This window comes from Globicephala melas, chromosome 8, assembly GCF_963455315.2.
Source record: "Globicephala melas chromosome 8, mGloMel1.2, whole genome shotgun sequence".
Classification (NCBI taxonomy): Eukaryota; Metazoa; Chordata; class Mammalia; order Artiodactyla; family Delphinidae; genus Globicephala; species Globicephala melas.
The window spans coordinates 94,401,554-94,427,168 of NC_083321.1; the positions used below are offsets into that span (position 1 = coordinate 94,401,554).

The following is a 25,615-nucleotide window of genomic DNA, read 5'->3' on the forward strand; positions in this document are numbered from 1 at the left end:
TGTAGAAAATATTTTATTGAAACAGCTTTTCAATTAACAATGGAGCAAAGTACAACTTGACTCAAAGCTGTCCAACCAGCCTCAACTGCTAGTGAAACAACTCAAACATACAGGACAGGGTAGGACACTTGGGTCACATTTCTGCCAATGTGGCAAAAAAAAGAAAAAAAAGAGGAAAACAACACAAGAGACAGACACAAGCAGGCTCCCCCTTGTCCTGGGAGTTGGGGTGGCAGCCCTGGCCCCTGCTACAGATGGGATCCTGAAGGGCAGGCTGCCCAACACCAGTGTGGTGGGTAAAAGGGCCCCCATCCCAGCAGAGCAACACATTAATAAGAAAGGCCAACCTGTACCCTCTTCCTTCCCCCCACAAGGCCTGCCTCCAACAGAGTGAGGTGGCATTTTTACATTCACGCCATGGTCTCTCCTGCCCCCAGGGTCTTAGGACAGGGGCTCACAGTAGAAAGCACATTTTGGTCAGCCCAGGGGGCCAGGAAGTGAGGGAAAGGCTCTGTCTGAGAGGGCAGAACAGAAGCGGAGAGAATGGGGGCAGGAAGTCAAAGGGCCAATGAGTACCAGGCTACTAGGAAGATGCAGTTTTCAGCAGTGCTTGCAGGACGCTGGCATCCTGTGCCAGCCACTGCACACAGCTTTCCTAGGCCCGAGTCCACAGGCAGGGGAGCTACAGGGTTTTCACACATCTCACTCCCTGCAGAGGCAGCTGGATTCCCTTCTTCACCTTCTCCCTGCCTACTCTGGCCACCGGGGGTTTGTACGTGTGGGTGGGAGTCGACCTAGATTGACTTAGGCAGTCCAGATGGAAGGGCTCTGGCCTAGAGGCAGAGGACTGCCCAACTTGCAAGAGGAAGCCAAGGAGACCCAGGGAAGGAGGCATGGGGGCGGGGGTTTTTAGAGAAAAAACCCTGGAGGAGGCAAGAGCACAGACAGGCGCTCAGAAATCAAACCTGGTAACCAAGGCTCTGCAGACACTGGCCTGTGTGGCATTGATCTCGTGGTGGAGGAGGGAGGGAGGGAGGGAAGGATGACCAGAAAAGACTGGAGACCCTCTAATAAGCCAGGACACCCTTCCCACTACCAGGTCTGTCAACCAACTACCGATGGCCATCCTCTCACCTACCCACAGGCGAAGAATTAAGACCTAATAGTGATTTTTCCCAAACTAGGGCCTGGATGGGTAGGGAACCAGAAGGTGGGATTGGGGAATGGAACAATTTCAGTTTTAACCACAGAACTACTCCAGAAGAACTGGTGAGCTGTCCCTTCCTCCCCCTTCTCCACACCTCCAATCACAGGTGAGAGAAGAGGAACTTAAGCCTCTGAGGGCGGGGCCAACCCCTCCCCCAGCCCTTGGTGTTTAATAAATAGAGGTGGTAAGAGAAGGGGGCGGGGACGAGTGGGGAACTGGGAGGCGGGGGTTATAGTTCATCATTCTTCAAAGTTGGCTTCTGTCCTGTAGGCTGCTCCTTCTGTTCAGATTCTGGTGGGAGTTGGGGGAGAGCAAAGGAACAAAAGCAAGTGAGACGGAGGGAACGGGCCCAGTTCTGGGCAGGCATCTCCCCCCAGACACTGCTAGGCTTCCCGGTACCCCCCATCTCCCACTCTGCCCTCACCTGCTGCGGGACCCCCTAACTCCAGAGGTTCAGAGTCTGCAGGTTCAGATCCTGCTTTCGGGAAGGAATGGGTTAGTGTCTGCAAAGGAAGGAAGGGGCTAACGGAGGGGATGGCAAACTTTTCCTGCAAAGAGCCAGATAGCAAATATTTTAGGATTTGTGAGCCACACTAGGTCTCTTTCCATATTTCGTTTTTGGAAATAACCTTCTAAGGCCGTTCACTGCTCACAGGCCGTCTGCAAAGAGGCTGTACCTGCAAGTTTGCCGACCCCTCGGCTAAGTGATGCCCGTATTCCCAATCAGTTTCCCCCAACTCACGAGTCTCTTGCTCAGGCTCTGAGATGGGCTTTGCATCTTCAGTCTGGCCTGGAGGGAAACCAGGAGGAAAATGTAGTCCCGGGGGGGAAAGGAAAGCTTCTTGCCGCCCAGTAGCACCTGGAACCAGGCACCCTGCCCTCACCTGCTGGAGGGATGACCTTGTCCCCCTGGTCACTGGCACTGGCATTGAGGGGAGGCTCTGCCCGGGTCCCATTCTTGTCCTTGGGCCGGGGCCGGGGCTTGGCAAACTTGGCCTTATTGAGCAGATACTGCACCTCTCGGTCCAGGGCCATCATCTTGGCCTCGATGTCTTTTGAGAGCAACACGGGCTTCTCTGTGGCAGGAAGCTTGGCCTGCTCGGCCACGGTTGCATTCTTCCAGGCCTGTGGGCGAGGACAGGCTCAGAGCCAGCCACGGACATGGCAGACGCCTCTGTCCCAGGTGAAATACACCCCCCAACAAACCACAGGCTCTTCCCCCAGACCCCAAATCACTGCTGCCCGTGGCCGTCAGCCCCAGAAGTAAGCAGACCCCTCAGAATGGCATTCGAGACTGTCCACATGGGAGTCCCAAACTACACGTTTCTGGCTTACATCCTATTACTATGGACTAACTACAGCTGAACCTCTTAATTATTTTCTCCTTCTCTCTCCACTTCTGAGCTCTGGCTCAAAAAAAAAAAAACGTCCCCACATTCAAAACAGTTTCTGCTTCTCATGACAAGTCATTCTCCCCTCCCCAAACCCTGGCCCACCTTCTGCATCCAGCTCAAGTCCCAGCTCCTCAAAGCAGCTTTCTCTAACCTCACGGGGATGGGCTCTGTCGCTCGTCTGGTTGACGACTCATGGCTATGACTCTAGTCTGGGACTAATCCGACACGGCCTCAAACGCAACCATCTTCTGCCTTGCGGATTAGCTGTCAAGCCCGGACGCAGAGGCTGCCAGCTCTCCGTTTCTCCGTATCTCCCACGCTGCCTAGGACAGCCCACCTCACCAGGTAAGTCTCCAGTTAAGTATTTACACGGGGATTACCCAGGTCTCGTTGATGACTTTCTCTAACGTTGTCATCTCCACCTCCGTGAAGATCTGGTCCATCTCTGGGATGAGCCGGGCTCCCCTGCAGCCAGAGAGGAGACCATCAGTCCAGGAGGGACAGGGCGGGACTGAATGAGGAAGAAAAGCGAAGGGGCCGCTCACGTGAGGAACATGCTGGAATGGTTGAGGAGGTTATCGAGGGCAGACAGCCGCTCGGGCCACTTCTTGCGCTCTTCCACCCGGAAAAACAAGCCTTGACACAGCTTCCTCAGCTCGGCCAGCTTCTCCTTCAACATCTGATGGATGTGGGGAAGGGAGAGGGCAGAGGGTTGAGGGGATGACATGTCAGCCCTGGAGCCAGCCCTGCATCCTCCGTTATAGCCTCGCACCCCAGCTCTCCTCCCTTTCCCATCCGGCCCGCCATGTCCTGGGAGGTCCCTCACCACTGTGGTGGCCCCAAAGCCCTCATCCTCCAGCCAGGTGGACGCGGCATGGAGTCTCCCAGAGATGTCCTCACGCTGCTCCTCGGTAGACACTTCCTGATACTCAGGCTGGTACAGCTTGTCCTGGGGAGGTGCACAAGAGCACAAGCATGCAGCAGGCCCTGGGGGCAAGGCTCATGGAGCAGGACCCCCTCCCTGCTCCCCAGCCCCACACACAGGGCCTGGGGCAGGTGTGCTTCCCACCCGACCAACCTGTGTCTCAAAGATGAATGCTTCCAAGCTGTTGGCTGCTTTTTCCCGTTCCTGCTTCTCTAAGTCCCGGAGCGTCAGGTCCTGGAGTCTGTGGACAGGGGCGGCAGGCATGAGGGGCTCCATTCCACACCCTGGGCACCCTCTGCACACTCGCAACCTTTACTCACTTCTGGGCCGAGCGGGCCAGCTCATCCTGGCGCAAGTCAGGCAGGTCCAGGACTACCAGCTCCACCCCGATCTCCTCCACCATTCTCTGCTTCCGGGCCGGCTTCTGCTTCTTTTCTTCCTCCGGGGCTGGAGGGACACCCTCAGCCCCTGCCTCACCCTTCTCACTTGGCTTCTGGGGTGAAGAGACCAAGATGTCAGGGCAAGTGTTGGCCCTTCTACCCTCCACAGGCAGGGCTCTGGGGGCCAAGAAGCAAAGCAGGCACCTGTCCCATTAACCACTGGGTCCAGGCTGGCCTCACTCTGCCTAGAGCTCACCTGGGCCTCGGGCTTTTCCCCGTTGTCTTTCTCTGCAGCCTTTTCTCCCTCAGGGGCTGCATCCCCCTTAGGCTCAGGGGGTGGGGGTGGAGAGGTGTCTTCTGTTGGGGCCTCAGCTTCCTCCCTGGGCTCTGCTTGCTCTCCAGGCTCAGCCTTGCTCCCCTCAGCAGGCCCCTCCTCCTCCTCCTGGGAAACAATCACAGACACGCCCACCCACAATAGTCACTAGCAGAGCCTAGGGATCAGGACTGGCTCTGCTTTGAGGGGCTCACCGCCCATGACACAGCTTGGGGGAGACAGAGGACGACTGTATGGAAATTGGCAGCAGGCATCTGGACTGCAGCAGTCTAGCTGGACAAAGGAAAAGCGTTTGGAGATGAAGGTGGGCCTTGGAGCTCAAGCACAGGGATGGCTCAGAGTCCAGAGGAGGGTGTGGTGAACTCGGCCTGGGCTGAGAGGAGGGGTAGGTCTATCACATCCTAGGCAGCTGAGATGCCCACTCCAACCCCCTGTCCCTGCTGCCTCTGCCTGGTCCCACGCACCATCCTCCATGCTCCCTTGGCTCCATCCTGGCCTTACCTGGACAGTGTCAGTACCATTCTCTTTAGTATCTTGTGTGGCGCCACCTCCAAACAGGCTGGAGATGGTGTTGCCAAGTTCTAGAAAGAAGAAAAGCCAAAGACTTAAAGGGGACCACAGCATTGACTCCACCCCCAACCCCAGGGCATGGCCCGCCCACCTCCCCGAAGTGCACACAAGTACACCCTCTCACAGACACACACACATACACGTGTGCGCACACTCATCTTACTGGTCAGAGTAGATTCCTCTTCTGGGCTGTCCTCCACCAGCGTCTCAAACACAGACTCCACCTGAAGACAGGGATCCGAGGTGAAGAAATGCACACGCTAAGCCACCTTTTCCCCACAAACACCCTGCCTGGCGGGTGACTGCTAGGCACAGCCAAGTGACTTCCAGGTGTGCCAGCCTGTTCTCTCACCTGCCTCCTTCTACGGGCTCTTGGATGGAGTCACCACCAGCCCTGTTGATTATGAGCCCTTTCAGGAGGGGACCGTAGCTCCTCCTCCGCCCACCCTCACACTTCTCCACTCAACCAAATGGGCCGTTACTGCCCCAGTATGTTCTAAAAGATATTAACCCCCAGAACCGTCCTTTAAAGACAGGTTTCTCAACCATGCTACAGATCCTGAAACTTATAACATCCACGAGCATTTACAGGCTCTGAGACGGCCCATACCAGGTCCCTGGTTAGCTTTGTTTAACCTAAGGTTTACCCAACTCCAGAACCCGTTTATCACGTTCTAATACCATGAGCAACTGCTCTGGAAAAGGCTGCTGGGGCCTGGGCCCCCGCCCTGCACACGGGGTCCCCTGCTCTCACCCTGTCGAGGCTGAGCACGCCACTCTCATCCAGGTTGAAATGAGCCTTGATACCCTTCGACTCATAGTCGGGATACTTCTTGAAGCTCTCACCCACACCTTTTAGCTTCACCGTGGTCAGATTCTGGGAGCCAAATACCCTGGGTGGGGAGGAGAGAGCCGTTAGGGGAGCCCCCCCCCCCAGCTCTAGCCTACACAGCCTCCCAGCACGAGATGCGGGGCCCTCCCTGAGGACACCCTCAGGATGGAAGCTCCTCCCGGAGGAGAAGCTCAGCCCAACCCCAAGCCCACAGCCTGCTTCCCCTGTGTCCCCCTCAGACCCCAAGCCCTCCCTCCCTGGAGCCCTCCCCCTGCCCCACCCCCTCACCGAAGATCCTCAGGCCCCAGGAAGCCCAGGTCACCATAGTTGATGTGGAAGCTGAAGTCATGGTTGTAGCGGTTGAAGGTGATGACTTTGCGTTGAGGGTAGGGCCCCATCCGGCAGAAGAGGACGCGCTTATTGTGCTTCAGGCTGCGAACTCCAGGCTCCTCCTCCACTTCCCTCGTGAACTCTACCTACGCGGCAGGCAGAGGGGAGGTACGCTGGAGGAGCAGAGGAGGGTCTCGGGGAAGAAGGGCGGGGAACACCAATGGCAGGAAGACAGACGGACAGTCTAGAGGAGGCAGGGGAGACGGCCCTGGGAGAGGTAAAGGGAGCCTGTCACCCCATCAGACAGGCTTACTCACCAGGATGGGGTAGATGGCCGCGTCTCGGACAACAAACGGCTTCACCTTGAAGGCTTTGCTGAGCGCCGCTGCCTGGTACACAGCGCCCATGGCGGCGGCTTCATCGGCGTTGATGTTCTTGCCCAGCTCCTCCCTGTGAGCATCCCAAGCCTCAGCACCACCCACCTGCAGCTCCCAGCCTGGCCCGCCCCCCCAGCCCTCCAGCCCCCCCCCAGCCCCCCAGCCCCCACACTCACTTGCCCACAGCCTTCAGCAGCACCTCCTGAACTTTGGGCACCCGAGTGGCCCCCCCCACTAGGATGACCTGCTCAATCTCATCCTGCAGGGGGAGAGAGAACGGGAGATGGATGGGTCAGCCCGAGTTAACCCTCCTCCTCAGCACCGACTCCTCCCTGATGTTCCCGCTCCCTCCTTCTTGCCACCTCATCACTTTCTATCCCACCTGCCTCCCCGCCATGCCCTCCTCGACGACCCCCTCACCAGCTTCATCTCGGCACTCTGCAGGGCCTGCTGCACGGGCCCAGGCACCCGCTCAAACAGGTCTGCACACAGCTCTTCAAACTCTGCCCGAGTCACCTTCGCCTTGAAATCCACGTCATCCATCAGGCCCTCGATCTGCGGGAGGATGAGGAGGGTCAGAGTTCTCACCCAGGTCCTGCTCTCTGAGTGAGCAGGTCAGACACCAAGGGAACAGGACTTTGGGAGGATGGAAGGAAGCACAGGAAGAAGGGATGGGCCACACCAGGCACAAGGAGTCTAGCTTGGGGTGGCGCGGTCCTCCACCCTCTGGGTGGGGAGTATTTGCCCTCAAGCAGCACATGTGACCACCTGGGCCATGTGATCGGCATTGGCGCTCAGGATGGTCTTGAGTCGATTGGCCTCACGCAGGAGCTTGGCCATAGCGCGGGGGTTCTCCCGCACGTCCTTCGCTCTCTGGCCCTTGCGCTGCTCGTTGAAAATCCCGGCCAGGTGCTCACGCAGCCGGAGCTCCATCTCCAGGCCCCCCAGGGTGCGGTCAAACCTGTGCAGGAAAGGGAACAGGGAAAAGCATGAGGAACACACAGGGCTCCTTCATCTGCACAGAAACTGGCCTTCACCCACATGGCTGACACCTCACAGCGACAGGCATCTGCCCATTCATTCAACTGTACCTACTGGGCATCAAACTATGTATTTGTCTCTGGAGATGCAACTGTGAGAAGAAAAAGACAAGACAAGCCCCCTGTTGTCAAAGAGTTTATAATCCAGCAACCAGATAATCATATAAATGTGAAATTTTAACCAACCTATGTGTTATAACAGAGAGACAAACAACACCACTAAACACATATATGGAAAATTTCAGCTATTTAGGGAAGTCAGGAAAAGTTCTGTGAATAAGTGATGCTTGAGCTGAAACCTGAAGGATGAGTTGAGATTAACTAGGTGAAGAGGAAAGAACATTCTAGACAGAGGGAAAAGCATGCATAAAAACTGTGAGGTGAGAGAGAGTGCGGTGTGTAAGTTCCATGGAGCGCAAGGATGGCTGGAGCTCAAAGAGCAAGAGGTTCAGGGTCAGAGCCAAGCAGGAGGAGCCCGGGAGCACACAGGCACAGCCTCATAGGCCAAGGCAAAGGTTTGAAGCCACTGTAGGGTTTTTAAAGAAACGAGATACAGTCAGGTTGGCATTTTGAAAAGAACCCTCTGGCTGAGATGCGGAGAAAAGAACTGGAGGGAGGCCACACTGGCAGCGGGGAGATCTTCAATTCTGCAGGTAAGAGGCGATGGTGGTTTGGACTAGCATAGAAGCAGTAAAGATGGACAGGAAAGAATGGGTTCGTGAAATAAGATAACGCCAGTGATAAGTAAACTGGGAATAACAAGAACAAAAAAATAATTGAATCTGACACTCCACATATGGCCTATGGCCTTGTGGGTTTCCTCAGAAGCAGCTTGGGACGTTCCCTGCCCTTCAATCTTTCCAAACTGTCCTCCCCCAATTTCCATCTACCCCTTGCTCTTTGGGAGAGGTACCCTACGATGACTGATGCTTTAACCAGGAGAGCTTTCCTGCAGGGAGCAGGAAAGTGAGGCAGCTGCCCCTCTGAGAAGAAACCCCTGACCCGAGGGTATCTCAGCAAGCAGCCCTCGTCCCAGCACCCACTTACCCCACTCCCCGGATCTGCAGCTGTGGCTGCATCCCTGCGTCCTTAGTCTTCACCGTCTGGTAGGTCACGATGGTGCACACAGTGCTGCCTGCGCCCATGTCATAGAACATGATATTCTGTAGAGACATCAAGGCCACTATCACAGGAACCTTATTTAACTCCAGGGTGCCTGCCTCCCTGCCTGCAAGGGGCTGTACCAACTCTCAAGTGAAAGCCAAACAGCTCCAGAAGGGGCTGAGGGCTGTTGCCTCATTTTGTCAAGGGCCAGCCACGGAAACAAGATGCAAAATGAGCCAAATGGCCTCCATCATCAGACTCGGCCACCCTGCAAGTCTGGTCAGCAGTTCCTCCCTGGCTCACCTGGGCAGTGCTGTTGATATCTTTCCGGCGGAAGACACCATAGCTGAGGGCAGTGGCAGTGTTGTCGTTGATGAGCTGCAGCACTTTGAGGCCAGCCATGCGCGCAGCCTGCAGCACAGCTCGGCGCTCAGCCTGATTGAAGAAGGCTGGCACGGTGATCACTGCATCCTTGATGGGCTGCTCTACAGGGGACAACAGAACAGAGTTCCCACCAGCTTCAGACCTTAGAGGAGGGTTTCCCAGTCTCAGCACAATTGATGTTTTGGGCCAGATAATTCTCTCTCTTTTTTTCTTGGTGGCACTGTGCGGCATGCAGGACCTTAGTTCCCCCACCGGGGATCAAACCCGTGCCCCCTGCAGTAGAAGCATGGAGTCTTAACGACTGGACTGCCAGGGAAGTCTCTGGGCCAGATAATTCTTTGGTTTGGGGGGCGGGCCTGTGCAGTCTAGGATGTCTGGCAGCACCCCTGGCTTCTACTTGGTAGATGCCAGTAGCAGTAGCTCCCCAGTTGTGACAACCAAAAATGTCATCAGACGTTGCCAAATATTCCCTGGGAGGCAAAACTACCTCTATTTGAGTCCCTAGGGAACCTGGCTACCACTGGCCCCATCTTGGCCGCTCACCTGCAAAATCTTCAGCCAGAGAACGGGAGTAATTGAGAAGCATGCTGAGGACCTCCTCAGGTGAGAACTGCAGCTGCCTGGGGGAAGGAAGCAGTTAGAGGCAAGGAAAGCCAGGCATCGAGGCAAGGACAATGGTGAGCACATGCCAATGGGGACCCCATCAGGCCCGCTGAGCCCACCCTGCCCAGCAGGGCACTCACGGGCTGATTTGGAAGTACACAGTCTGCCTCTGTGGGTCGAAGCCCAGCTCATGCTCGGGGAAACGAGCTCTGTAAAGGGCCACGTGGGGGTTATTCTCCTGCTTCCCCAGGAGGTTCTGGAAGTATCGCAGCGTAGCCTTTGGATTCTTGATGGCCTGAGAGGAGGTAAAGGAGAAGCAGAGTATTAGGCTCCCAAGCTGGCCATCACCTACCTCCTACCTCAGAGATCGATCAGGGAACAGACTCTGGGGTCTGTTACCTCCTCTCCTCTGCCCACTGCTTCTGGGAAGGGGGCGGGCTACTAGCTCACCATGCTTGCTGCACTGTCTCCAAAGAATCTTTCATTTTCTTTCAGGGTCACAGTCACTGGGGTTTTCCTCCGGGATTCCCTGTGGAAAAGAGACAATGGGACCAGGTGTCTATGGCAGGGTGTGTTCTCAGGAGCCTCAACACCGCACATACAATCAATCGTGCAGACACCAAAGTCTGCCGAGGGCACTACGAAGAACACACTGTGGCTTGGGGCGCAGACTCCCTTTCCCCACCCGACCCTGCGGCCGCCCTCACTTGTTCAAGACAATCTCCATGGGCACTCCAGGCTTGACAATGGCCACCTTCATTGACTCACTGCCCAGGTCCACAGACATCACTGCCAGCGTGTCTGAAGGGGAAACAGATCGTCAATTAGCCCCTCTTCCCCCACTTCCTGAGGCCCCGCTAATCAAAGCACACTGCTTTCCATGGAGAAAGTAAAGACAGCAATGCACAAAGAAAAAGGTCTGGGTCTGGCAACCTAAGAGTCCAGAGTTTCCCACCACCAGCTTCTTTCTGCCTTCCCACCACGTATCATCCAACATTCACTCATTTATATTTCTTTCGATGCCTCTTTTGGGGTACACACCACTCAGTGCCAACAGGTCTGCCAAGAGCACTGCCATCAAGGCCCAACAGGCTAGCCTCCTCGGCCTCTGCCTCCTGACGGTGGCTGCCATTGTGTCTCTGGGGGAGGAGAAAAACAACACTTGTAACTGGATGCCCTGAGTGAAGGAGGCAGAACCTCATCCAGAACAGAGAAGCTTTAAGATTCATACCTACTCGCTCCTCACCCAGGGCAGAGCAGTCTACATCCCCTCCCCTCCCTCCCAATGAGAACCAAGCACTCTCAGCATCCTCAGAAGTGCCCACACAAAGGCCCAGGTGAAACAGCAGAGATCCTGGCCGCCAGCCACCACATCCCTAAATAAACGTAACAGGACAGGAGAAAGGAGACCAGGGCCTTCCGTCCACAGCATAGGCAGCAACTGGCGCACCCCAGCACTGCCCCTGCTGTCAGACACCTGGGGTGCGGCCAGGGATCCCCGCCCAGGACTCAACTACCTTCCTACACCTGGAGCTCCCCTGCTGGCGGAGAAAGCCGGGCCGGACCTGGACGGGAACTGAGAGATGGTGACGTTGGGCGAGGCTGGGGTGGAAGAAGGGCCTGTCTCATCGTCAGCATCCCTTCGGGTTGTCCCGCCCGCTCCCCTTCTCCATCCCATACCAGGCCCCGCTGCCTACTCAGACGCTGTGCCTGGAACGGTAAGGTTCCGCACCGTTGGGTACAGAGTACCCCGAGTTCACCTAAGCCTCACCAGCCGAAGACGGCGGCTCTCACTCCCGGAAATGGGTTCCGGCCCACCCCTAAGACGTGGGGGCGCCCCGGGGACCGAGATGCAGGGCCAAGCGCACCGGCGTTCTTGCGGCCCTCACTCCCACTACCGACCCGCCCCCGGAGCTAGCACGCTGCCTCCTCCAGGAGGGGTGGCCGGTCCCCATCGCCATCCCCACCCTCGCTACCTCTTGCCTCCGCTCCTGTGGTCCCAGTTCTGGGACAAACGCGGCGGCCGATGGACCCACGAGGCCAGCAGCGCGCCCCTCAAGCCCGCGCCCTTCACAACTCCCCTCGGTTTGCAAACTGTTACATTAGCCACCAACCTCCCGGCGGCGTCTAGCAAACCAGCCGGCCCCGGACGCGGCGTGCGCTCATTGGAGCCTCCGGCGCCCGGCCCTGCGCCGTGGGCCCGGCCCCGCCCCCAGCCGCCGCGGCGCGCGTTCCCATTGGGCCACGTCCTAGGCCCGCCCCCCTCCTCTGTCTCCAGCCGCTCCCGGGGAGGCAGCGGAGGGGCCAGTCAACCAGTTGGAGGAAAACCGCCGATGCTGGCCGTGGATTGGACCACGTCACGCGGCCCAGCGTCAGTCCCGGTGCGCTCGCGGGACTTTTCCGGCCGCGGCGCTGGATGTTTGACTCCCCGGGTCGGGAGTGACCGGTCCCTAGAGCGAGTCGGCGCACGGGCGGTCTCGCGCTCGGGCGGTCTCGCGCTCGGCCCTATTCTTCTGGTCATCTGGGAGCTCCGGCCGAGAAGCAGGAAAGATCGGCATCCCCTCCGCAGCCACGCGGAAGAGGCGCTCGCTTGTTGGTCGGTATTCGCTTTGGCTGGAAATCAGAGAATGCGCTTCTGGCTCAGTCCATCTCAACCCCCCTTTGTTTCTTTGCGGAAACTAAAGCCACTAAAGGAGAGATATTCGCTGATGGGTCGGAGATAACGCTTGTGTTCGTGGCAGAAGTTGGCCTGGACTCTTTAATTTGTATGAGAAGGAATATTCCAAACTGCAAATCGCTACACACAAGAGACGCTTTTAATATTTGTGAAGCTGTAATTGGTTAAGCACAGATGCACCACCTTCTGTTTGTCCTCCATTAAAGCTTGTGCACTTTACTTTTTTTCTGAATTAAAGAACCTCGGGCAGGTATTGGCGCTCCTCACTTTCCTCTCTGTACTTAGCAGTCCCATAGAAATATGCACGGTCCTTAAAGCACTTTCTTTTCCCAGTTTTACTGAGATGAGCGCACTTTTCTTAAACGTGGTATCAGTCGCCTTTCTCACGAAATCGACGCCTGGCCTTGCTTCACAGAAGGTTCTCCTGAAGGCCTTGGCTATGACAGCCAGGGCTTGGTTAAGGAACTCTTATCTGTTCCTTTACCTACATTTTTTTTTTTTTTTCGGTACGTGGGCCTCTCACTGCTGTGGCCTCTCCCGTTGCGGAGCACAGGCTCCGGATGCGCAGGCTCAGCGGCCATGGCTCACGGGCCCAGCCGCTCCGCGGCATGTGGGATCTTCCCGGACGGGGCACGAACCCGTGTCCCCTGCATCGGCAGGCGGACTCTCAACCACTGCACCACCAGGGAAGCCCTCCCTACATTTTTTATGAGGCTTAGGGAGAGTCTGGTGTCTATGCTTAGAAGATAAACCTACTGACAGTACCAGGGAAAGGTCTATTTTCCTTCCCTTTAACAGTTCAGTGTTCAGGTAGCAGAGAAATTGGTAGAAATAGAAATTTGCTTAAAACGGTTTAATTACACAAATAATACACAAATGTAATTTTTTTTTTTTAAGGCAACGCTGTGTAGCATGCAGGATTTTAGTTCCCCAACCAGGGACAGAACCCGCGCCCCCTGTATTGGGAGCACAAAGTCTTAACCACTGGAGCACCATACACAAATGTAATCTTGAAAAAAGTTCCAATATTCTAGATAAAGCTAAATCCCTTTGATAATATCCACAACCTTACTCTGTCTGAGGTATCTGCTGTTATCAGATGTGTAATATTCCAGGCCTTTTCCTCTGTATTTACATATATGTGTTTTGAAACATGTAGCTGTTGTCTTTTTCTAAATGATAAAATGTTACACAATTAGATTGTTTGCAACTTGCTCTCTTGTTTTTCTTTTTGGTAACTAACAATAAATCATGGAGCATTTTCCATACCAGTACATAAAGATTCACCTTGTTTACTGCTATAGAACATTCCATAGCATGGGGGTTGTTTAGCCATACTGATGAACATAGAAGTTGTCATTTCAGTTCCACAGAGAAAGATTTTGTTTCTCAATAACTGACTCTACTTTTCACCAGCTATCCAGTAGGGTAGATTCTTTCCATCCCTTTCAGAGTATGCATTTTAACATTTATTGGCCCTCTGTCGTCTGAAAGCATTGTGCTAGGTGCTGGGGGTCCAGAGATGGGGACGACCTTGTCCTTTCCTTCAGAGAAGTCAGTCTGTTGGGAAACAAGTATGTTCATGGTTTCATGCCCTTGGTAAAAACCTGTTGAATGACTTAATTGGAAGAGTAAGAAAGTCAGTCTCCCCTACTCCTAAGTGAGCTCCCACTCCCAGAATACCCTTGGTGAGAGCACAGTTTGCTGCAGCTACGCTTCTCGACTTGGGTGTCTGTCCCCCTGGGATGTGCAGCAGGTGCAAGTGCTCTGGGAAGTCACCTGTTTTGTTCTCTGACCAAAGAGGAGAATAGCATTTCACAAGGGCAAGGTGTAAAACAATGGGAAATTTTTAATGTAAAACACCTGATTTAGATGAACTAAGACAGCTGAATCCACTAGTTCTCCAGAATAACCTGTAATAACATTTGAGGACTACACCCCTTCCCCCACACTGTGTAGAAACCCAAGGGAAGAAAGTTGCCGTCTTGCAGAACATGTGCCAAACTGACAGAAGACTAAAATGAACACATCAGCCAGAGCACATTCATACATTATAAACCATGCACGTTATGTTATGGGCTGAGGGCAATGTTGATTATGGCGAACATAATCCAGGAGAATTTAAAAAATTTGTTGTCACCCAGTAACCCCATTCTTAGGTGTATATCTAACAAATGTAGAGACTGTTTATAATAGCTTAATTCATAAGGGCCCAAAATTGAATACTGCCCGAATGCCCATCAATAGTTGGATAGATAAATAAATAGTGGTAGATTCACACCATGGAATTCTGTACAGCAATGAAAACAAATGGTCTACTATTACATTCAACAACTTAAATGAATCCCACAAACAATATTGAGTGAAAGAAGCCAGAAGCCAAAGAGCACACAGTTGATGACTTCACTTGTATAAAGTTTAAAATCAGGCAAAATTAAGTTACAGTGATAAAGTTGGGATGGTGCTTACCCTTTCAGGGTAGGAAGAGGGCGTAGGGCAGGCTTTGGGGGATGCTGGTTGCAGTGGCTTTGGGAAAATTCAATGGATTGTAGTATGTGCATTTTTCTGTTTACATGTTATACTTCAATAAAAAATTTAAAAATTATTTTGTATGTGTCACACAAAGGACTAGAGGGCTTGATTTTACTGTAACCTTAGGCAGGAGAAGCACCAGGATAAGTTTTTTTTTTTCTATTTTTATAAAAATGTTTTTAGAATTACAAAAGAAATGTCTGGTTATTGAAGAAAACTGGAGGAACACAGGAAAAACAAAGAATAAAAACCACTCGAGATAGCCTCATTCACCAGAGGGCAGACAGCAGAAGCAAGAACTACAATTCTGCAGCCTGTGGAAGGAAAACCACATTCACAAAGACAGACAGACAAAAAGACAGACAAAATGAAAATGCAGAGGACTTTGTACCAGATGAAGGAACAGGATAAAACCCCAGAAAAACAACTAAATGAAGTGGAGATAGACAACCTTCCATAAAAAGAATTTAGAATAATGATGGTGAAGGTGATCCAGGACCTTGGAAAAAGAATGGAGGCAAAGACTGAGAAGATGCAAGAAATGTTTAACAAAGACCTAGAAGAATTAAAGAACAAACACCCAGAAGAATTAAAGAACAAACAAACAGAGATGAACAATACAATAACTGAAATGAAAAATACACTAGAAGGAATCAATAGCAGGAAAACTGAGGCAGAAGAATGGATAAGTGACCTGGAAGACAGAATGGTGGAATTCACTGCCATGGAACAGAATAAAGAAAAAAGAATGGAAAGAAATAAGATGGAAAAGAAATGAAGACAGCCTAAAAGACCTCTGGGACAACATTAAACTCAACAACATTCACATTATAGGGGTCCCAGAAGGAGAAGAGAGAGAGAAAGAACCCGAGAAAATATTTGAAGAGATTATAGTCGAAAACTTTCCTAACATGGGAAAGAAAATAGCCACCCAAGTCCAGGAAGTGCAGAGAGTCCCAGGCAGGATAAACCCAAGGAGAAACATGCTGAGACACATAGTAATCAAGTTGACAAAAATTAAAGACAAAGAAAAATTATTGAAAGCAACAAGGGAAAAATGACAACATACAAGGGAACTCCCATAAGGTTAACAGCTGATTTCTTCAGCAGAAACTCTACAAGCCACAATTACATTCAACAACTTAAATGAATCATGTAGCTGTTGCCTACAAGGGACTAGCACGATATATTTAAAGTGATGAAAGGGAAGAATCTACAACCAAGGTTACTCTACCCATCGAGGATCTCATTCAGATTCAACAGAGAAAGCAAAAGCTTTACAGATAAGCAAAAGCTAAGAGAATTCAGCATCACCAAACCAGCTGTACAACAAACACTGAAGGAACTTCTTTAAGTGGGAAACACAAGAGAAGAAAAGGACCTACAAAAACAAACCCATAACAATTAAGAAAATGGTAATAGGAACACACATATCAATAATTACCTTAAACGTGAACGGATTAAATGCTCCAACCAAAAGACCCAGGCTCACTGAATGGATACAAAAACAAAACAGCATATATAAGCTGTCTACAAGAGACACACTTCAGACCTAGGGACACTACAGACTGAAAGTGAGGGGATGGAAAAAGATACTCCATGCAAATGGAAATCGAAAGAAAGCTGGAGTAGCAATACTCATAACAAATAAAATAGACTTTAAAATAAAGAATGTTACAAGAGATAAGGAAGGACACTACATAATGATCAAGGGATCAATCCAAGAAGAAGATATAACAATTATATATGCACCCAACACAGGAGCACCTCAATACATAAGGCAACTGCTAACAGCTATAAAAGAGGAAATCGACAGTAACACAATAATAGTGGGGGACTTTAACAGCTCACTTACACCAATGGACAGATCATCCAGGCAGAAAATTAATAAGGAAACACAAGCTTTAAATGACACAATAGACCAGACAGATTTAATTGATATTTATAGGACATTCCATCCTAAAACAGCAGATTACACTTTCTTCTCAAGTGCACATGGAACATTCTCCAGGATTGATCACATCTTGGGTCACAAATCAAGCCTCAGTAAATTTAAGAAAACTGAAATTGTATCAAGCATCTTTTCTGACCACAATGCTATGAGATTAGAAATCAGTTACAGGGAAAAAAACGTAAAAAACTCAAACACATGGAGGCCAAACAATACGTTACTAAATAACCAAGAGATCACTGAAGAATTCAAAGAGGAAATCAAAAAATTACCTAGAGACAAATGACAATGAAAACACAACAATCCAAAACCTATGGGATGCAGCAAAAGCAGTTCTAAGAGGGTAGTTCATAGCAATACAAACCTACCTCAAGAAACAAGAAAAATCTCAAATAAACAATCTAAACTTACACCTAAAGGAATAAGAGAAAAAAGAACAAACAAAACCCAAAGTTAGTAGAAGGAAAGAAATCATAAAGATCAAAGCAGAAGTAAATGAAATAGAAATGAAGAAAACAATAGCAAAGATCAATAAAACTAAAAGCTGTTTCTTTGAGAAGATAAACAAAATTGATAAACCATTAGCCAGACTCATCAAGAAAAAGAGGGAGAGGACTCAAATCAATAAAATTAGAAATGAAAAAGGAGAAGTTACAACAGACACCGCAGATATACAAAGCATCCTAAGAGACTACTACAGGCACCTCTATGCCAATAAAATGGACAACCTGGAAGAAATGGAAAAATTCGTAGGAAGGTATAACCTTCCAAGACTGAACCAGGAAGAAATAGAAAATATGAACAGACCAATCACAAGGAATGAAATTGAAACTGTGATTAAAAATCTTCCAACAGGGCTTCCCTGGTGGCGCAGTGGTTGGGAGTCCGCTTGCCGATGCAGAGGACACGGCTTCACGCCCCGGTCCGGGAAGATCCCACATGCCGTGGAGCGGCTGTGCCCGTGAGCCATGGCCGCTGAGCCTGTGCGTCTGGAGCCTGTGCTCCGCAACGGGAGAGACCACAACAGTGAGAGGCCCACGTACCGCAAAAAAAAAAAAAAAAAAAAATCTTCCAACAAACAAAAGTCCAGGACCAGATGGCTTCACAGGTGAATTCTATCAAACATTTAGAGAAGCGCTAACACCCATCCTTCTCAAACTCTTCCAAAAAATGGCAGAGGAAGGAACACTCCCAAACTCATTCTATGAGGCCACCATCACCCTGATACCAAAACCAGACAAAGATGTCACAAAAAAAGAAAACTACAGGCCAATATCACTGATGAACACAGAAGCAAAAATCCTCAACAAAATACTAGCAAACAGAATCCAACAACACATTAAAAGGATCATACACCATGATCAAATGGGATTTATCCCAGGGATGCAAGGATTCTTCAATATACGTAAATCAATCAATGTGATACACCATATTAACAAGGTGAAGGAGAAAAACCATATGATCATCTCAACAGATGCAGAAAAAGCTTTTGACAAAATTCAACACCCATTTATGATAAAAACTCTCCAGAAAGTGGGCATAGAGGGAACCTACCTCAGTATAATAAAGGCCATATATGACAAACCCACAGCAAACATCATTCTTAATGGTGAAAAACTGAAAGCATTTCCTCTAAGATCAGGAACAAGACAAGGATGTCCACTCTCACCACCATTATTCAACACAGTTTTGGAAGTCCTAGCCAGGGCAATCAGAGAAGCAAAAGAAATAAAAGGAACACAAATTGGAAAAGAAGAAGTAAAACTGTCACTGTTTGCAGATGACATGATACTATACATACAGAATCCTAAAAATGCCACCAGAAAACTACTAGAGCTAATCAATGAATTTGGTAAAGTTGCAGGATACAAAATTAATGCACAGAAATCTCTTGCATTCTTATACACTAACAACAAAAGATCCGAAAGAGAAATTAAAGAAACAATCCCATTCACCATTTCAACAAACAAAATAAAATACCTAGGAATAAACCCACCTAAGGAGGTAAAAGACCTGTACTCAGAAAACAATAAGACACTGATGAAAGAAATCAAAGATGACACAAACAGATGGAGAGATATATCACGCTCTTGGATTGGAAGAAGCAATATCGTGAAAATGACTAAACTACCCAAAGCAATCTATGATTCAATGAAATCCCTATCAAATTACCAGTGGCATGTTTTACAGAACTAGAACAAAAAATCTTAAAATTTGTCTGGAGACACAAATCTACAAACAACAAGTGTTGGAGAGGGTGTGGAGAAAAGGGAACCCTCTTGCACTGTTGGTGGGAATGTAAATTGATACAGCCACTATGGAGAACAGTATGGAGGTTCCTTAAAAAACTAAAAATAGAATTACCATATGGCCCAGCAATCCCACTACTGGGCATATACACAGAGAAAACCATAATTCAGAAAGACACATGCACCCCAATGTTCATTGCAGCACTATTTACAATAGCCAGGTCATGGAAGCAACGTAAATGCCCATCGACAGACGAATGGATAAAAAAGATGTGGTACATATATACGATGGAATATTACTCCGCCATAAAAAGGAACGAAATTGGGTCATTTGTTGAGACGTGGATGGATCTAGAGACTGTCATACAGAGTGAAGTAAGTCAGAAAGAGAAAAAAAAACATCGTATATTAACGCATATATGTGGAACCTAGAAAAACGGTACAGATGAACCGGTTTGCAGGGCAGAAATAGAGACACAGATGTAGAGAACAAACGTATGGACACCAAGGGGGGGAAAGTGGTGGTGGGGGGAGGGGGTTGTGGTGGGATGAACTGGTAGATTGGGAATGACATGTATACACTGATATGTATAAAATAGATAACTAATAAGAACCTGCTGTACAAAAAATAAATAAAATTCAAAAAAAATAAATAACCACTCACAATTCCATTTTCTAGATTAAATCACTTATAGAATTATAATGTATATCAATCGATACACACTCTTTTACCACGTTCCTATGTCATATTTTTTCTGTCCAGAATTTTCAGTAGCTATATTTATGGAATTATAGCATAGAGAAATACAATATTTAATTACCAAGGACTTCCCTGGTGGCACAGTGGTCAAGAATCCGCCTGCCAATGCAGGGTACATGGGTTCGATCCCTGGTCCGGGAAGATCCCACATGCCACGGAGCAACTAAGCCTGTGTGCCACAACTACTGAGCCTGAGCTCTAGAGGCCACGAGCCACAACTACTGAGCCTGCATGCCACAACTACTGAAGCCCACGCACCTGGAGCCCGTGCTCTGCAACAAGAGAAGCCACTGCAATGAGAAGCCCGTGCACCACAATGAAGAGTAGCACCTGCTCGCAAAAACTAGAGAAAGCCTGTGCGCAGCAACGAAGACCCAACGCAGCCAAAAATAATAAATAAATAAATAAAATTTTAAAATTACCAAAATTACTATTTGACAATTAAGATGTTCTTTGTGCTGTTATGAAATTGCAATGGACACATTTATTGATAAATTTTTATGTAACTCTATGCCTTATAATCTACCTAGGATAAATTTCTAAAAGTGGAGGGCTTCCTGGTGGCACAGTGGTTGAGAATCCGCCTGCCAATGCAGGGGACATGGGTGCGAGCCCTGGCCCAGGAAGATCCCACATGCCACGGAGCAAGAAAGCCCGTGAGCCACAACTACTGAGACTGTGCTCTAGAGCCTGCAAGCCACAACTACTGAAGCCCGCGTGCCTACAGACCATGCTCCGCAACGAGAAGCCATGGCAATGAGAAGCCCGCGCAGCGCAATGAAGAGTAGCCCCTGCTCACCGCAACTAGAGAACACAACTAGAGAAAGCCCACACACAGCAACAAAGACCCAACGCAGCCAAAAATAAATAAATAAATAAATTTATAAAAGTGGAAATGTGGCCTTAAATTCTGGTTTTTAGGCATTTGATACATATTGCCAAATTGCCCTCCAGAAAGGTTTACCAACATGCACTCCCCAACAGCAGTGGATGACAGCCCCTGTATCCTTACTAACATTAGAATATTAATTCATTTTTAAAGTCTTGGTGGGAATTCCCTGGTGGTCCAGCAGTTAGGACTCTGCGCTTACTAAGATCCCACAAGCTGTGTGGCATGGTCAAAAGGAAAAAAAAATAAAGTCTTGGCATAATGAGTTTTTTTTAACATTTATTAATTTATTTATTTTGGCTGCATTGGTTCTTAGTTGTGGTGCACGGGCTCTTCTTTGCAGCGTGCGGGCTCCATGGCATGCAGGCTCTGCAGTTGTGGCACACGGGCTCTGTAGTTGCGGCGCATGGGCTCAGTAGTTGCGGTGGCATGGGGCTTCTCTCTAGTTGCAGCGCGTGGGCTCCAGAGCGCACGGGCTCAGTAGTTGTGGTGCGTGGGCTCAGTAGTTACAGCGTGCAGGCTTAGGTGCTCTGTGGCACATGGGATCTTAGTTCCCCAACCAGGGATTGAACCCGTGTCCTCTGCATTGGGAGGCAGATTCTTAACCACTGGATCACCAGGGAAGTCCCGGCATTATGAGTTTTAATAAGATGAGGGGGCGGGGGTGATGAGGAGACAAAGGCTTAGGAACATTTCTCAGCTTGCACTGAGATGGGGATTATTATGTGTCAAGGAGAGAAAGCAAGACTTTTGGGGTTCTTGAATTCTATGACTTCATGATCACATAGAAAAATGACTCAGACTTATGAACAAATTTATGGACTTGAGTGCTCTTTAAAAAATAACTGATCAGGGCTTCCCTGGTGGCGCAGTGGTTGGGAGTCCACCTGCCAATGCAGGGGACACGGGTTCGTGCCCCGGTCCGGGAGGATCCCACGTGCAGCAGAGCGGCTGGGCCCGTGAGCCATGGCCGCTGAGCCTGTGCGTCCAGAACCTGTGCTCCGCAACGGGAGAGGCCACAACAGTGAGAGGCCCGCGTACTGCAAAAAAAACAAACAAACAAAAAAACTGATCCCATAGAATACAGGGCTTTGGAGTCCGCAGACCTGGATTTGTCTGTGAACCCCACTACTTCCTACCTGTGTGATTCTAGGCAAGTTGTTTAGCTCTCCTGAGCCTCAGTTTCGACATCATTTAAAGAGGCATGCTGGTATGTGCCTCACAGGGTTGGTGTCAAAATTAAAGAAGGTGGTAGGGACTTCCCTGGTGGCACAGTGGATAAGACTCCACGCTCCCAATGCAGGGGGCCCAGGTTCAATCCCTGGTCAGGGAACTAGATCCCACATGCATGCTGCAACTAAGAGTTCGTGTGCCACAACTAAGGAGTCTGTGTGCCGCAACTAAGAGCGGGTGAGTTGCAACTAAGGAGCCCTGGAGCTGCAACTAAGGAGCCTGCCCGCTGCAACTAAGGCCCGGTGCAAATAAATAAATAAATAAATAAATAAATAAATAAGAGCCTGTTTAGTGGTTCCTCTAACTTTAAAAAAAAAAGAAGGTAGTAAAGTGCTTTACACAGGGCTTGGGACATCTTAAGCACCAAATATACATTAGTTAACTTTTTTATTGTTTTTGTTTTTTGTCTAGAGAAATAAAACTAAAAGATGTGCACTATTGCAGTGTTAAAAGCTAGGTTAAGTGCTTTGCCAAGTTCATGGGGAATTTCTCTTTTTGTAGGCTAGATTTTCACAATCAATAATCAGTTAATTGCTTCTTTCTCCTGTTTCATGGTAGCCTTGGAGCCCTGGACTCTCTTACACTGTAAGACCTCTGAGTTTATTTTAGGTTGACCTTCTTGTTCCTAAAGTGGAAACTGCTGCTGGCCTTTTTAGGGGCTAAGAGAAAAAAACCAGACTTTCCAGTAGTCTAAAAAATGGTTTCTTCCCAGAGAGCTAGATGAGGGGGGAAATAATAGAAAATAAAAGCTTGCAGCTAGAACAAGTAGTGTTCCTGTTTTGCTCTAGTGGAAATGACTGCATGGGCTGCAGTTGGCTGAAGGGCAAAAGAAAGGGCATTGCTAGGCAATTCTTGATTCTGAGTTGTGATCTCTTTAATTTCAAGCTAAAGACTTGAGTTGCTTCTTCATGTTTAGTCTCCTCAGAACTCCAGTTCTCAGTATGCAGAACTGTAAGTGAATTTGTACACTCGATCATTTTCTGTGTAGTCAGCCTTCTTATCTTCCTCACTATACTGAAGTTCCTGGATTCAGATAAGCATAACTAAAAGTTAAACCCCGGTGTGTGTTCTGACAAGTGTGGCCTAGCTTTACACCCCAGCAAACCATTTAATTAAAGGTTAGGGAACTGAAGAACTCTTGTTTTATTTCCAAAGGACTTTGATGTTTTTTGCCCGGAGAGAATCACCTGAACCTCTTTGAGACTCTGTTTCTCATCAGAGATAATGATACTTCTGCAGATGGTTGCTATGAAGAATCCATGAAAAGTGAAAGCACTTTGTTATGTATCATTCACTACATGAAATTAAGGACTGGTATCCAGAAAATATGAAAACTCTAATTCAAAAAGATACGTGCACCCCAATGTTTGTAGCAGCACTATTTACAATAGCCAAGACACGGAAGCAAACTAAATGTCCATCGTCAGGGACTTCCCTGGTGGCCCAGTGGTTAAGAATCGCCTTCCAATGCAGGGGACCTGGGTTCGATCCCTGGTCGGGAAACTAAGATCCCACATGCTGCGGGGCAACTAAGCCCAAGCGCCGCAACTACTGAGCCCACGCACTCTAGAGCCTGCAAGCCACAACTAGAGAGAAGCCTGTGCGCTGCAACGCAAGACCGCACCTGCCACAACTAAGACCTGACACAGCCAAATAAATAAATATTAAAAAACAATGTCCATTGGCATACACACACACACACACACACACACACACAATGGAATATTACTCAGCCATAAAAAAGAATGAAATCATGCCATTTGCAGCAACATGGATGGACCTAGATTATCATACTAAGTGAAGTAAATCAGAGAAAGATAAATATCATATGATATTATTTATATGTGGAATCTAAAAAAAGATACAAATGAACTTATTTACAAAACAGAAATAGACTCACAGACATAGAAAAAAAACATGGTTACCAAAGGGGAAAAGGGGGGAGGGATAAATTGGGAATTTGGAGCTAATAGATACACACTACTATATATAAAATAGATAAACAGCAAGGACCTACTGTATAGCACAGGGAACGATATTCAATAACTATAATGGAAAAGAATCTGAAAAAGATATATGTATATGCTGAATCACCTTGCCATACACCTGAAACACTGTAAATCAACTATACTCCAATTATAAAAAAGAAATTAAGGGCTGGATACTGTCAGTCCTGTTTGTCCCCTATGGTGGTGGTCAAACTCCCTGAAGAGCAAGAACCATGTCTTTTTCATGTATATATTCTGGGTATTTAGTACAATGCCAGGAACAGTTAGTAGTGAACACGTGTTGGTCAAAAAGAGGAAAGGAAGGCAGGCAGCAAGTCTGAAGAGGTGCCATGGGTCCTGTGGGGGGCCAGTTATCTGCCTGCGTACCCCCATCAACAAGAAGATCCAGCGCGCATGGGCCTTACCAGGTTCAGACATCAAAGGAAGATGCTGAGCCTCTACCATTGGACAGTAGGGGGAGCACGCACATCAGCAACAAAGATGCCAGTCTGCTGTTCACATCTCTGCTTCCTTTAACATGTTATCCATAGTCTTAACAACTGACATAACATACGATCTAAAAATTCTAATGAATAGTACAGAATACGCTCAGCAGGTGAAAGCTGGTCCCATCTACTCCCCATTTGTGCTTCTGCCCGCGGATTGAGATCCTGAACTAGTTCCAATACCTGTGTGACAAAGAAGAAAGAGATCTGGGCTGGAAATCAGGCAATCTGTGTGCCTTCCCCTCATTTATTTCTTTAGACAAATGGACAGTACCTTTCCCGTCAACACGACCAAGGAGAGGAGGTGATAAGAGGAAAATCATCCACATTCATTGCTTCAACCGAACATGGAGTATCTACCAGGCTCTGTTAGACGTGGTTCCTGATAACCAAGATACAGGCCCTACTCTTTGGGAACTCCGGGGAAGGAATAAAGAGTAAAGTGTTCTGAAAACAAAAAGCTGTGGGGCGCAAGGCTGCAAAAATGAACTTCACAAATACTAACCACATGGCCACTTTTTCATATGCATACTATCTCAAATGACTCTGTGTCCCTCCTGTTTGTAGATTCCTGTGGCACACAAACAGTACACCTGCAGTTTTCCACGTGGACAGTTGGTTTAGCCCGAGTTGGGACTGGTGGGTACCATGAAGCGTCTTAGACACCACTTGTTAAATCACTCAGTGCTCAGAGCTGCGGCTTCAAGGCTCTTTGCTGTGCTCTGCTTACGTGCCATACCCTGCCACTATGGCAATGAGAGAAAACCCAGGTTCTTGGAATTCCTGCCCCATCAGTATTTCCCAGCTTCCTTAAGAAACATGTTTTAGGTGCCCATTACATGCCATGCGCTCAGACAGAGGGACACAACAACGAATATAAGACACTGACTATAGTTCACAATCCGTATCTGGTGGCAGACACAAACCTCTAACTTTAATTCTCTTCTTCTATTGCCGAAAAACCAGTTTCACATACACGGGTTCATTTAGGCCTCAAAACAATCCTATGACGGCAGAAGGTAATTCACCTAGGCACAGCGGGTTACAATTCACAAACCGCGTGACATTTGATCCTCATCTTGATCCCTCATTGCCTGCGAATTTAATAAAGGAGGAAACTGATGCTCAAAGAGGTGAAGGTCTAGCTCTTAACAAGCATTTCAGCCAGTGCACTTACAGAGCCGGCAAAGCCGCAAAATGCGGAGCGAGCGGCGGGCTGCGGACACTGCCTCAAGCGGCGGCGCGCACTCTCCCTGCACGGGGAAGCTGTCAAGGAGACTGGAGAGCGCCTGTGCACCCAGGCTCCAGGAAGCGGCCGGGTCACGTGATCCGCCGGCCCCTCTCACGTGA

General features: G+C 49.1%; 1 protein-coding gene across 10 annotated transcripts; it reads right to left on the reverse strand.

Annotated features, from left to right (window-relative positions):
* Positions 1-25,581, reverse strand: HYOU1 (hypoxia up-regulated 1). Of its 10 annotated transcripts, none has more exons than XM_060304174.1 (27): positions 11,448-11,584; positions 10,998-11,082; positions 10,522-10,619; positions 10,188-10,281; positions 9,931-10,009; positions 9,621-9,775; positions 9,421-9,497; positions 8,797-8,978; positions 8,437-8,552; positions 7,118-7,310; positions 6,770-6,904; positions 6,526-6,608; positions 6,290-6,422; positions 5,931-6,118; positions 5,565-5,703; positions 4,974-5,034; positions 4,742-4,821; positions 4,163-4,348; positions 3,847-4,019; positions 3,680-3,767; positions 3,428-3,550; positions 3,147-3,280; positions 2,982-3,066; positions 2,092-2,332; positions 1,950-1,997; positions 1,632-1,682; positions 1-1,498 (listed from the first exon to the last, which is right to left on the reverse strand). In XM_060304174.1, the coding sequence occupies exons 3-27, from the start codon at positions 10,610-10,612 to the stop codon at positions 1,437-1,439; spliced, it is 2,997 nt and encodes a 998-aa protein (XP_060160157.1). In that variant the 5' UTR covers positions 10,613-10,619; positions 10,998-11,082; positions 11,448-11,584; the 3' UTR covers positions 1-1,436. The 10 variants fall into 10 exon arrangements, with proteins under 10 accessions (XP_060160157.1, XP_030694750.1, XP_060160158.1 ...); XM_030838890.2 differs by having other exon boundaries at positions 11,457-11,583; XM_060304175.1 differs by lacking the exons at positions 10,998-11,082; positions 11,448-11,584 and adding an exon at positions 25,443-25,581.
* Between the last annotated feature and the right edge of the window lie 34 nt (positions 25,582-25,615).

What these genes read in the sequence shown, in the direction of transcription:
- HYOU1 (XM_060304175.1), bottom strand. Translation starts at nt 10,612, where the DNA reads ATGGCAGCCACCGTCAGGAGGCAGAGGCCGAGGAGGCTAGCCTGTTGG. An exon ending in AAGTCATCAACGAGACCTGG is followed by an intron (nt 2,333 to 2,981) that starts GTAATCCCCGTG and finishes CCTCGCCCACAG; the next exon opens with GCCTGGAAGAATGCAACCGT. An exon ending in CAAGGTCATCCCTCCAGCAG is followed by an intron (nt 1,998 to 2,091) that starts GTGAGGGCAGGG and finishes GTTTCCCTCCAG; the next exon opens with GCCAGACTGAAGATGCAAAG.